This window comes from Barbatula barbatula (genome assembly GCF_947034865.1).
Source record: "Barbatula barbatula genome assembly, chromosome: 7".
Lineage (NCBI taxonomy): Eukaryota > Metazoa > Chordata > Actinopteri > Cypriniformes > Nemacheilidae > Barbatula > Barbatula barbatula.
Genome location: NC_136770.1, coordinates 1,933,146 through 1,945,603, shown reverse-complemented (window position 1 = coordinate 1,945,603; position 12,458 = coordinate 1,933,146). Strand labels below are relative to the sequence as shown.

General features: G+C 41.9%; 1 protein-coding gene across 2 annotated transcripts; it reads right to left on the bottom strand.

Annotated features, from left to right (window-relative positions):
* Window positions 1-227: 227 nt before the first annotated feature.
* On the bottom strand, window positions 228-11,364 carry LOC306896695 (tubulin alpha-1A chain-like). Of its 2 annotated transcripts, XM_079460914.1 has the most exons (5): window positions 11,086-11,364; window positions 10,707-10,815; window positions 10,286-10,508; window positions 9,366-9,514; window positions 7,771-9,266 (listed from the first exon to the last, which is right to left on the bottom strand). In XM_079460914.1, exons 2-5 carry the CDS (start codon window positions 10,707-10,709, stop codon window positions 8,286-8,288), a joined length of 1,356 nt encoding a protein of 451 aa, XP_079317040.1. In that variant the 5' UTR covers window positions 10,710-10,815; window positions 11,086-11,364; the 3' UTR covers window positions 7,771-8,285. The 2 variants fall into 2 exon arrangements, with proteins under 2 accessions (XP_079317041.1, XP_079317040.1); XM_079460915.1 differs by lacking the exons at window positions 7,771-9,266; window positions 9,366-9,514; window positions 10,286-10,508; window positions 10,707-10,815; window positions 11,086-11,364 and adding exons at window positions 228-1,342; window positions 1,442-1,590; window positions 1,686-1,908; window positions 2,932-3,097.
* Window positions 11,365-12,458: the final 1,094 nt, after the last annotated feature.

Below are 12,458 nucleotides of genomic sequence, written 5' to 3'. Positions count from 1 at the left end.
CTGGTGTCTGAAAATAACCCATATTAGTGTGGATTGTGGTAAATGCAGGTGTTGAGATGTCAAATTTACTAAAACCATGCTTCTACTGACATTATAGTGCTGACAGATTTTGGAACCTGCAAAAGCCTCTTTCCCGTTTTATTAGCTTGTGGCAACACTCACTTCCTCATGTATCAGGATAACCATATTTCTCAACAAAGTAAAGACAACGACAGCTAATATTTTATTTCTGCACTTTTATTGAAACCAAGAGGAAAGCTTTATTGTAAGGAATGTGGTTAAAAGGGAACTCCCATCTTTTTAAGCTCATGCAAGTGTTGTCTTGCTAGATTGAGCAGGCATCTGTAAGCCAGGTGGTGACATCCTAATACTCTTCCCCTTCCTCATCCTCTTCTCCGACGCTGTCTGTGCCCACCTCTTCATAATCTTTCTCCAGGGCAGCCATGTCTTCTCTGGCCTCGGAGAACTCGCCCTCCTCCATACCTTCACCCACATACCAGTGGACAAAAGCTCTCTTGGCGTACATCAGATCGAACTTGTGATCCAGACGAGCCCAAGCTTCGGCAATGGCTGTAGTGTTGCTTAACATGCACACGGCTCGCTGCACCTTAGCCAGATCTCCTCCAGGAACCACAGTTGGGGGCTGATAGTTGATGCCCACCTTGAAGCCAGTGGGACACCAGTCTACAAACTGAATGGTGCGCTTCGTCTTGATGGTGGCGATGGCGGAGTTGACGTCTTTGGGGACGACATCACCACGGTACAGCAGACAGCAAGCCATATACTTGCCGTGACGTGGATCGCACTTCACCATCTGATTGGCTGGCTCGAAGCAAGCGTTGGTGATGTCAGCAACAGACAGCTGCTCGTGGTAGGCCTTCTCTGCTGAGATGACTGGGGCGTAGGTGGCCAGAGGGAAGTGGATACGTGGATAAGGCACCAAGTTAGTCTGGAACTCGGTGAGATCCACATTCAGGGCTCCATCGAAGCGCAGAGATGCTGTGATGGAGGACACGATCTGTCCGATCAGCCTGTTGAGGTTTGTGTAGGTGGGGCGCTCGATGTCGAGGTTTCTGCGGCAGATGTCGTAGATGGCCTCATTGTCAACCATGAAGGCACAGTCGGAGTGCTCGAGGGTGGTGTGGGTGGTGAGGATGGAGTTGTAGGGCTCGACCACAGCTGTGGAGACTTGGGGAGCTGGATAAACGGCAAACTCAAGTTTGGACTTCTTGCCGTAGTCGACAGAGAGTCGCTCCATGAGCAGAGAGGTGAAGCCAGAGCCGGTGCCACCACCAAAACTGTGGAAGATCAGGAAGCCCTGGAGTCCAGTGCACTGATCAGCCTTAAAATACAAAGGGGAAATCTTTAGTATAGAATACTACAAATTTTACTTGTTCATCATGTGCACATTAATGGGATAGGAAAATAAATGATGTCATACCAGTTTGCGAGTTCTGTCCAGCACCAGGTCAATGATCTCTTTGCCAATGGTGTAGTGGCCACGGGCGTAATTGTTAGCGGCGTCTTCCTTACCAGTGATCAACTGTTCAGGGTGGAACAGTTGGCGGTAGGTTCCCGTGCGCACCTCATCTGCAAAAACAAGTGTAATTAAACTCTTGCAAGCAAAGGTTTTAGCAGGGTGTGATGGGAATTCTGTCAATTTGTTTTTTTGCAAGAATAATTACCGATGACGGTGGGCTCCAGATCGACGAAGACCGCTCTCGGGACATGTTTACCAGCGCCAGTCTCACTGAAGAAGGTGTTAAAGGAGTCGTCTCCTCCTCCGATGGTTTTGTCACTTGGCATCTGACCATCTGGCTGGATCCCGTGCTCCAAGCAATACAGCTCCCAGCATGCATTGCCCATCTGGGCTCCGGCTTGGCCAACGTGCATGGAAATACATTCACGCTGGAATGAAAGACAGACGTTAACATCGGCGATGCTAAACATACAACAGCCAGTGTGCATTTTGTATTCGTAACGGCATTTAAAACCTCGAATATGAAAAATTAAAACATCTAAAATGTTTATATTCTCCCACATGGGAATTGGGTCCAGACCTAATGATAGGATGTTTACTCTGAACACCGTTTTGATATAGAAACGTGTGCGTCTTTGTTTGAATGCTGGGCGGTGGTGGTATTGTTTCACTCTCTTTGTTCTCTGCATTATAAGGTGCATGATGGGTAAGGACCTTTCTTTAGCTCGAAATACTGATCGCGAGGTCAGAATCAGTCATTGCCTAAGATGGCCGCTTTTGCTGAATCAATAGCCATTAGCAGCTCTAAACCCTGCAGCTGTTCTCGCCGCACGCGCACTTCAATGATGACGGAGCTCAAATCCATTTCGCGTGGACACTGAGATACAGTGAACGGACAGGGCAGGGCGCGTCCCATCCCCCACATATCTTAGTGTGCTAGCAGACGAGAGGAAACCCTGGTGCGGAGGAGAGAGAGGAGAAATCGTGACCGCGCCTTTGCTGAACACATTTCTATCAATGATGCGCATCGAACAAAAGCCTTTTCAACGTAATTCATTATGAGTCAAATCGCGTAAAAACCCCAAGAACGCGTTTACATGTTCATATCTATTTAAAAACGAACTCGATCTTATTCGTTTTCCTGCGAGTCTCCACAGAAGTGCGCCAGACGCGCACAAAGAGCCCGATGATGCTCGTGCGCGCGCGCGGGAAGGCGATTGATTCGCGCACGCCCAACGTCTTAAAATCCGCCCGATATAAAACACAAATACACGTTTCGCTTCGAACGAATTTTAAATCCTAATCTTAAATTATAATCTGCTTGTGTGAAATTACATCAACAAAGGGAAATTAAACCTATTGGGATGAGCATGGTTATTGGCGTTTAAAGGCAATACGCGTAAAAACCGGCGTCCGTAACATTAAGGAAACACAATTGTGGTAAAACTCACCATTTTGACAGATTTTCCTTCAGACCGACGTTAAGGGTTCGAAAATTGAAGGTTGTGTTAAAGCGGAAAGAACCGGGCTGAGTTTATATAGCCCCCGCGCGACCGGATAAAGGAGGGCGGGGCTATCCTTCATTGGCGGGATCGACCGTTGGGTAGAGAGACGGAGGAGGGAATGATTGGGCGGGGCTTCTCGGGAACCGACTAGAAGGGATGCAGCTGCCTCCACCGGGCATGCGCACTTCAATACTGCTGCATATTGTTTGTCACGCTGATAGCAGTTAATTACCATATTTTTGTATTATTTTACGGTTAGGTGAAGGTTTGGGGCAGGCGTAGGTGTCAGCTAATGTCATTTATGGCGAGATTTTGCATCACTTCCGGCCTTGGCTTTACCCCTTCTAACCACAACCCATTGAGCCAGTGCTGCGCTAGATTGAGCTTTGAGTGAAATAAGGGCGGTGACCGGCTCTTCTTGCCCTGCTGCTATCGACAAGGCCCTCTTTATGTCTGCCATTAAGATGCGTTTTGGTCCATCGGATCACAAGTGGAGGAAAGAGGCACATCCCCGTTTACAATCACTGCTGTGGTCCGTCTCATTTGATCGCTTGTGTCCTGATGTCTTCAAGAAATATCTGCACAAGCATACATATTTACCCAGCATACACCCATGGCTGGCTTCATGCATTCTCTATTTCAGATGTTTCATTAGAATGGACGAAATAAGTGCATGTAATGTACATATGAGCGCGACCGGAAATGACAAAAACAACATACATCGGTTTTATTGCTGCTTTGATGTGAGACAGGGCCGTGCGTTAGAAAACAAAAGCGACTAAAGCAGAGTGCGGGCGACAGCGCGACGCGACTCTCCTATTGCAACGCTCCCACACTTACTGTCATTATAAAACGCTTACGTCTAAATTATATAAAATTCGCACTATATTGCCACCTAGCGGTGCGACTGTGTAACTACCTTGCATGCATAACCTGTTATAGTCATTTTAAAGTAACATATATTTTGCGGCTCCTGACAGATTTAATTTGCTGGGAGAGGGCCCGAAAGGACTCTTTAGGTTGTCGACCCCTGGTCTAGGCTAAAACAAGACTGAATTTGGGCTGTCAGTGAAAATCTAATAGACGTCTAAATATAACCTGAGAATAGTCCAGTCATCCATTAGACAATAGACTACGTCATCTAATAGAAAACAAAGCAATGGCTAAAATCGCATCAATCAACACAACTTGTATTAAGAAAACGTGAAAACATGAAAGACCCTAAATAAAATGTTATTTATACAATATAATTAAATATGATCATTATACAAATATGGAAAATTGCCCAACATTAACTTAAGATAAAAATATAAAGAATGACAAAATAATACAGTTTTAATAACTTAGCTCTATTCTAAAATAATAAATCTATTACAAATCAATAGCAAATAAAAATGTTAACCGTTTTGTTGGTTTGCCTGTTTTAACAAACAAACAGTGAACTTTATAATTAAATAATATGAATAGTTGGTTTAATTTCTTCATCCCCTCCCATCTTCTCCCTAGTGCTTTCTGGCGAGTTGATCATCACAGTGTTATTAAAGTAAGTAAAACCAGAGTCGATGTCTTTAGCTTGGAGGCACACTAGGGCTGTGCAGCGTACCTTTTAAATCGTTTTTAATAATCTTATTATTTATTGTCTTTACACAACGCCATAAATTATGTTTGATGCAAAGCATGTTAGTTAGTCTTGTTGCCAAAACAAAGCTCACTTTTTATATGATAATGATCTAAAGAATATAATATATTGATGGCTTTCATGTCAAATTCTAATAGGTTGCACATGTTGGATTCTCATAATTAAGAGTTTATGGGGCACACGGAAACACTTGCGTGTAAGTTAACAGGTTTAAACTGACCACAACATGGCTCCGCACTGTCCCACACACATGTTAACAAATATTGTAGATCAATTATGAACACAAATCAAAACAAAAACACAGTTACTTACAGCAGGAAAATGCTGCGCTCCTACACGAAATGCTCTCAATTCAAACGACGCGTTCTCGCGAGATCTCGCAACAGCGTTCGCTACTAACTATCAAGTTTTGCGTTGCCGGAAGTCTCTGTAGGGCTACAGTTGCCATCTAACGGTCAAGAATTGTAATTGCATTATGTTAATTTGTTAAAATGGAAGACAGCTTATATTGTAGAATGTGTATGAATGTTACGTGACAGCCAATATAATACAAATATACCCATCTTGCCCGACGGCGCGTATGGTTGCGTTGATTTTGGTACTGTGTTTAAGTTGCGCCATATGGGACCCCCCTGGTCCCTGAGCATTCATTTTAATGTAGGGAGTCGTGGCCTAATGGCTAGAGAGTCGAAATTTGCTAGTTCGATTGGTTGAGGCGGATGGACACAGCATGGGCTGCCAGATGACCTTGGAACAATGCATCACCCACCCAGGTCTGATCAACCTGCGGTGGGCCTCGCTTGGCTGAGGGTGTCTTGTGATAAAGGGCGAAACACCCAATGAAGCCAGTGTGCACAACTGACGATGTGTCGCATTGATTGGGAACCATACAAAGGGCATTATCAGCAGCACCTAACCCAAAGGGAATTTCGCTAGGTGGACTTAAAACAAACTGCACATGGCCCAACCCATTCAGAGCTAAATCGTGACCCCAGATCGACCATGTAATGAAATGACAAACATCTTTTGCTTGTATTATTTATACATCGAACATGATGAGATATAGAATCAGTCTCTGCGCTGACTTGCCATAAACGCCAATGAACCAGTCTCGACTACAAATAGCCCGTCTGAATAAGAGCTAAATCGTGGCTACACACAGGAAATGTCAAACGAATTAAACCAAACGCCTGTTGATTTTCTTCACATGATGGAATATCATACATCATAGGCAAAAATGACATGTTACCAAATTCAAGGTTATTTCGGCTGGAAGTAGGTCGGACTATATTACGGACTATATTATATTAAAGTTTTGGTGGGCTAACTATAAACTTGAGTCAGAACAGACGCCTAATTTTTTAGCAGTCTTACATAAAACTGCTGACTTCATAAATATATTTGACAAACATTTCATCGTTTTATTGTTGTTTGTTTCAAAGACCTAGCACTCTCTATTGGTTATACTACAGTTAGAATAGGGCATGTGGTCTGATCTGAAAGCATGAGGCAATAACACAGAAACACATTTACACACAGACGTCTTCAGAATGATGAATGATGTGGATATCTGTGCCATGAACTTTGACACACGTCACGCACAATATCCTCAGATAAGCCACATCGCATGTTCCCTAACTGGAGGACATCGTGTTTTTTGTGTAATATATTAACAATGTGAAACACATCTAGTTCTTCAATAATCGATGCTCCCTTGTTCTTTTCCTGCACAAAGATTTGCCGCTGGGATAAGTCCAAATGTTTAGAGAAGTCCTCAGTTGAGAATGTTTTAAATTTCAGGGCTGTGTTAAGCGGGTAGTGTTTATGTTTGCATGAAAGAAACTACAGAGAGTAAAGCTCATCTCATGTTACTATGCCTTCAACTGTGACAAAAAGACCTTAAAAGACGTTTGGCCAGGTGAATGGGACATTGTGTTATAGGAAGCTGTCAAATGTCTTGCTTTGCATTTCAATAGATTATTCTCAATGCAAATTAGACCATTGTTTGTGGAATTCACCTCTCGGCTTTTGAGACTGAAACAGCCTTTGCAATCACACCGTACGTTGAAAAGAAAAGACAAATCAAAGTATACAGTATTTGGTCTATACTCAAAGTATACTTGTCTTTAGTTGTGTTTACTCTTTCGATTGAGGAGCCTATCAATACATTTTCACAGTTTTACAAACTTATAAACTCACATCTTGAATTTATTTTTGTGAACTGTTAGTATGATGTTAAAGGAGTAGTTCACCCAAAAATGAAAATACTGACATGAAGTACTCGCTCTCTAGTTGTTTCAAACCTGTCTACATTCCTTTTCATAGGTTGAACACAGAGAAATACATTTTGACCAATGGTTGTAACCAAACAGTTCTTGGACCCCATCGACTACTGTAGTTGGAAAAATGACAATGGTAGTCAAAAGAAGTCTACCCCGGAACTGTTTGCTGTCATACATTCTTCAAAAAAGCTTGCTTTGTGTTCAAAAGAATAAAACAATTATAAAGTCATTTTTCCTATATGATAGTGTATGGGGTCCAAGAACTGTTTGGTTACAAGCATTCTACCAAATATCTTTCTCTGTGTTAATCAGAACAATGACACTTATACAGATTTGGAACATCTCGAAGGTGAGTAAATGTTGACAGATATTTGGGTGAACTATCCCTTTAAACTCACTTAAAGAGAACAATGCTAAGACAATATAGTACTTTACTGCAGTACACTAGAGCGTATACTTCAAGATGTAGTTTTATAAAATTAAGAATGTGATTCAATTAAAATGTGCCTACCCACAATAAGTTAAGTTCTATTGCAGTTGTACAAATAAACGAGTATACTTTTATATATTAAATGTGTCCAAAGTAATGTGGTCTTCAAGTAATATTGACTATAGTACATCGATATTAGTATACTTCAAACATCAAGGAAGAAATAACTTTATCTAAATACTTTACTTAAGTATGCTTATAAAATAAACTTGAAGTAAACTTATTGTTGGGTATTGAAAACCATCACTGTATAAATAATGTACGGTTACAGATAAATAATTCACTAGAAGGCACCTTTAAGCACATACTCTAAAATCGATTCATTAAATAATTTATGTTTTTCTTTTCAAATGATTATAAACGTGTCTGTACAGAGATATCTGAAACAGATTGACTGACTCGTGCTTTCTAAAGTCATGCAAATGGTGTGTAAATGTAAAACTGTTGTTGATGGTTTCCATGGTGCCGTCTAAATGTGCACTCCTTCATTTGGATTCTCAGTGTTCAACCAATGAAAAACAAAGACGTTACACAGATGGTCTTCGGGTGGCAAAGTGTTAGCCAAGATTTTATTTGATTTCCAGAAAACTTAAAAACAAAAGATTTTTGCACTGTAGTGGTTAGCATTGCAACAATTCTCGACAAGTTTGTTACTATACTAACTAAGACTATTTACAGTGAATGTGTTTCTTTGTTTGTATCTTATTCGGTGGTGCGTTTTTATATAAGTGTATGAATGAAAATAGAAATTGCACATAGACATGCATATTAACTACATGCTTTCAATAAGAATAGGAAACATGAAACAATATTTTATTTGCCTGAAAATACTGTTTGTAAAACCTATGTAGATCTATAAGGTTAACTAAAATTTCAAAACGGGGATCTTTTAATATTCCTCGCCTTCCTCTTCTCCCTCATCTCCGACGCTGTCTGTGCCCACCTCTTCATAATCTTTCTCCAGGGCAGCCATGTCTTCTCTGGCCTCGGAGAACTCGCCCTCCTCCATACCTTCACCCACATACCAGTGGACAAAAGCTCTCTTGGCGTACATCAGATCGAACTTGTGATCCAGACGAGCCCAAGCTTCGGCAATGGCTGTAGTGTTGCTCAACATGCACACGGCTCGCTGCACCTTAGCCAGATCTCCTCCAGGAACCACAGTTGGGGGCTGATAGTTGATGCCCACCTTGAAGCCAGTGGGACACCAGTCTACAAACTGAATGGTGCGCTTCGTCTTGATGGTGGCGATGGCGGAGTTGACGTCTTTGGGGACGACATCACCACGGTACAGCAGACAGCAAGCCATATACTTGCCGTGACGTGGATCGCATTTAACCATCTGATTGGCTGGCTCGAAGCAAGCGTTGGTGATCTCTGAAACAGACAGCTGCTCGTGGTAGGCCTTCTCTGCTGAGATGACTGGGGCGTAGGTGGCCAGAGGGAAGTGGATACGTGGATAAGGCACCAAGTTAGTCTGGAACTCGGTGAGATCCACATTCAGGGCTCCATCGAAGCGCAGAGATGCCGTGATGGAGGACACGATCTGTCCGATCAGCCTGTTGAGGTTTGTGTAGGTGGGGCGCTCGATGTCGAGGTTTCTGCGGCAGATGTCGTAGATGGCCTCATTGTCCACCATGAAGGCACAGTCGGAGTGCTCGAGGGTGGTGTGGGTGGTGAGGATGGAGTTGTAGGGCTCGACCACAGCCGTGGAGACTTGGGGAGCTGGATAAATGGCAAACTCAAGTTTGGACTTCTTGCCGTAGTCGACAGAGAGTCGCTCCATGAGCAGAGAGGTGAAGCCAGAGCCGGTGCCACCACCAAAACTGTGGAAGATCAGGAAGCCCTGGAGTCCAGTGCACTGATCAGCCTTAAAATACAAAGGGGAAATCTTTAGTATAGAATACTACAAATTTTACTTGTTCATCATGTCCACATTAATGGGATAGGAAAATAAATGATGTCATACCAGTTTGCGAGTTCTGTCCAGCACCAGGTCAATGATCTCCTTGCCAATGGTGTAGTGGCCACGGGCGTAATTGTTAGCGGCGTCTTCCTTACCAGTGATCAACTGTTCAGGGTGGAACAGTTGGCGGTAGGTTCCCGTGCGCACCTCATCTGCAAAAACCATCAATGTACTTCACCTTAAAGAATGGTTTACCCCCAAAAAAGAACGTTCTTTCATCACTTATTCACCCTCATGTCATTCCAAACGTGTATGACTTTCTTCCCACTGCAGAACACAAAATATATTTCGAAGAATGTCGGTAACCAAACAACATTGGCCCCCATTCACTTACGTTGTATCCGAGACATTTCTCAAAATATCTTTTGCATAAAAAGAGTCATACATGCTTCATGAGGATTAATAAACAGAACAACATTTTAGAAGATCTGTAACAGTTGAATCATAAATACTGAGCAGTGTTGGGTAGGTTACGCTGAAATAGTATTTATTACTAGTTGCTAATTACAAATTCAATAGTGTTATTAGATTACTGTACAAATGACTCTACCAAACTGTATTTAATTACTTATAACTAATTACTTTCTATATCCCACATCAACCTCGATTAGAACAGATTCAAGGATAGACATGAAACAATTAATCAATTCATATAAACAATATATAACTACATAAATTATTATTATTAACTGACAAAATTATACAAATGTAAGAAGGATGCATACATTAACAAATGGTTCCACAATTGAATACACAGCATTACAACATATTTATCACAATTGTAACCGAATAACACCCTTGACTTTATTTAGAAGGGAGACGTAATTAATTACAAAAACTAATTACTTAGTAACTAGTCACACCCAACACTGATACCGAGTCGAATGAACAGAGAAGGCCCAGTATTGAATTACTGTGTATACCAATGACGGTGGGCTCCAGATCCACAAAGACCGCTCTCGGGACATGCTTTCCAGCTCCGGTCTCACTGAAGAAGGTGTTAAAGGAGTCGTCTCCTCCTCCGATTGTTTTATCACTTGGCATCTGACCATCTGGCTGGATCCCGTGCTCCAAACAATACAGCTCCCAGCATGCATTGCCCATCTGCACACCTGCCTGGCCGACATGGATGGAAATACACTCGCGCTGCGAGGAAAACGTCAAAACGCATTTTAAACCCAGTGCATTCGTGACCTTGTGCAAATACCATACACGTCATGTTAACAGTCGAATCCGCTCAAATCAACCGAACAAAAACCACATCTTAACGTGTTAAATTCGAGCGATATCATTCGATGTTATCAATCATTTTATAGATAGATGAATCGTTTTAAAACGACTTACCATTGTTAATCTTTCCTCTGGCCGTCGTCAGGAGATCGGTTGAGAAATCTTGTGTACGCTCTGTCAGGCGACCGTCGCTATATAAAGGGTAAGCCGATGCCATGGCAACCTGGTTTGTTGTTGGAAACAAAGGGGTTAAGTCAAATAATGAGAACAGCTGCCGTGCTGGTCTTGAATCGGGCCAATCAGAGACGTCGAGAGCTCGAGCAAACACGCCCAGTCACATCCCAACGCTTCCGGTTTCAAACACAGTAAAGGGCGGTTTAGATCATAACGATAAATGATAACTGTGATGCGGAAGATGAAGATAACGTTATATTAAGCCTGCGCGCTGCAGTCACTATAAAATGATTGTAGATGACCTGATGCTGATGCTTACGTTGTCATTCCCGCATTACATAGATCATATCCCGCCGTAAACGCGCCACTTCCGGCCACTGCGGTCTTTAATTCGGACACAAAACCCGCTTTGCGATCACCAGTAGTCCTCCAGAAACTGCTCATCAGCTGGAAAAAAATATCGTTTGAAAGTGATCCCAACGATATCGTTGTCTGTAACTTTATCGTTATGGCGTGAACCGCTATTGTCCTGAATTGAACGTTATTGTTTACAGTTATTCTTATTGTTCTGATCTGAACGGCCCCACACTCGTTCAGAGTTGAGATTAATAACCCCGATGGACCATATCTGATGGAAATTAAGTGATAAATCTGTTTCACGTGTTATCATCTCTCAATGATATGTATCGTGCAGACTTCCCTTAGAGAAATAAAGAAGCCACATTTAGAGATAGAGATCATAGAGGACATGTTTGATGTTCGCATTCGCAATTTCTACTCTGCATGTTTGTAGATAGTTTAACTCAAAAGATGTATTTTTATTATAAAAATAAAGAGCCACTAAAACTGCAAAGAAATTGTATTGTTTGCTTCTTTCCCTTAGGAAAATGTATTAATAATGAATAAGTCAAGCAACCATGTTGTTTTGTCTATTGGCAAAACTATAAGTTTACTATAGTAACCCCAGTTTAAGACTTAAATCCAGCATGGTTATTTTGTGGTCGCATGGTTTTACGACAGTAATCATGTTTTTTGCCTGTAGTAAAACAATGGTACATTTTTGTAAGGATTAGTCTTATTTTTTAAGACATGTGGAAGCACCCTTTGGAAGTTTGTTGAGGGCCCGGCCCACCCAGAACACCTTAGTAACCGCGTAGCAACGATCCTTTGGATTGTGGTGTGGGTAAGCATCCATCACATATTTCCTTTTTTTGTCTTTATTTAGGACAAATACTTAGCTGCGCATTTTCATTATTCTATTTCTGTCTGTCTCAATACATTTTGTATGCTAGCCAAACTGACCCGGGCACTAACCCGAAGCACTACTTATGCATTTGTGTAGTTAACTGTCATCTATGGTATTGTTAACAGGTGACCATGGTGCTCAGAAACAAACATTTCTCAATTGTGGACAAAATGTTCCCATGACAATAAATGCACATAACTTATTATTATGTGAAGTTCTTTGAAGGCTGAAGGTTTGTTTAATCTTTTATCTGTTGCAGTTAATATGTACAGTATATCCTATCATAGGGCTACAATAGTTTTTATGCTGTCCATCTGTTGCATTGCCTTCAGAGTAAAGAAACAGTATGAAGAAACAAATAAGCTTTAGCTTTAAAGGGGGGGTGCAACGGTGTTTCATCCATTCTGCATTCATCATGGACAACTTGTCAAAACACGAGTTTCGTA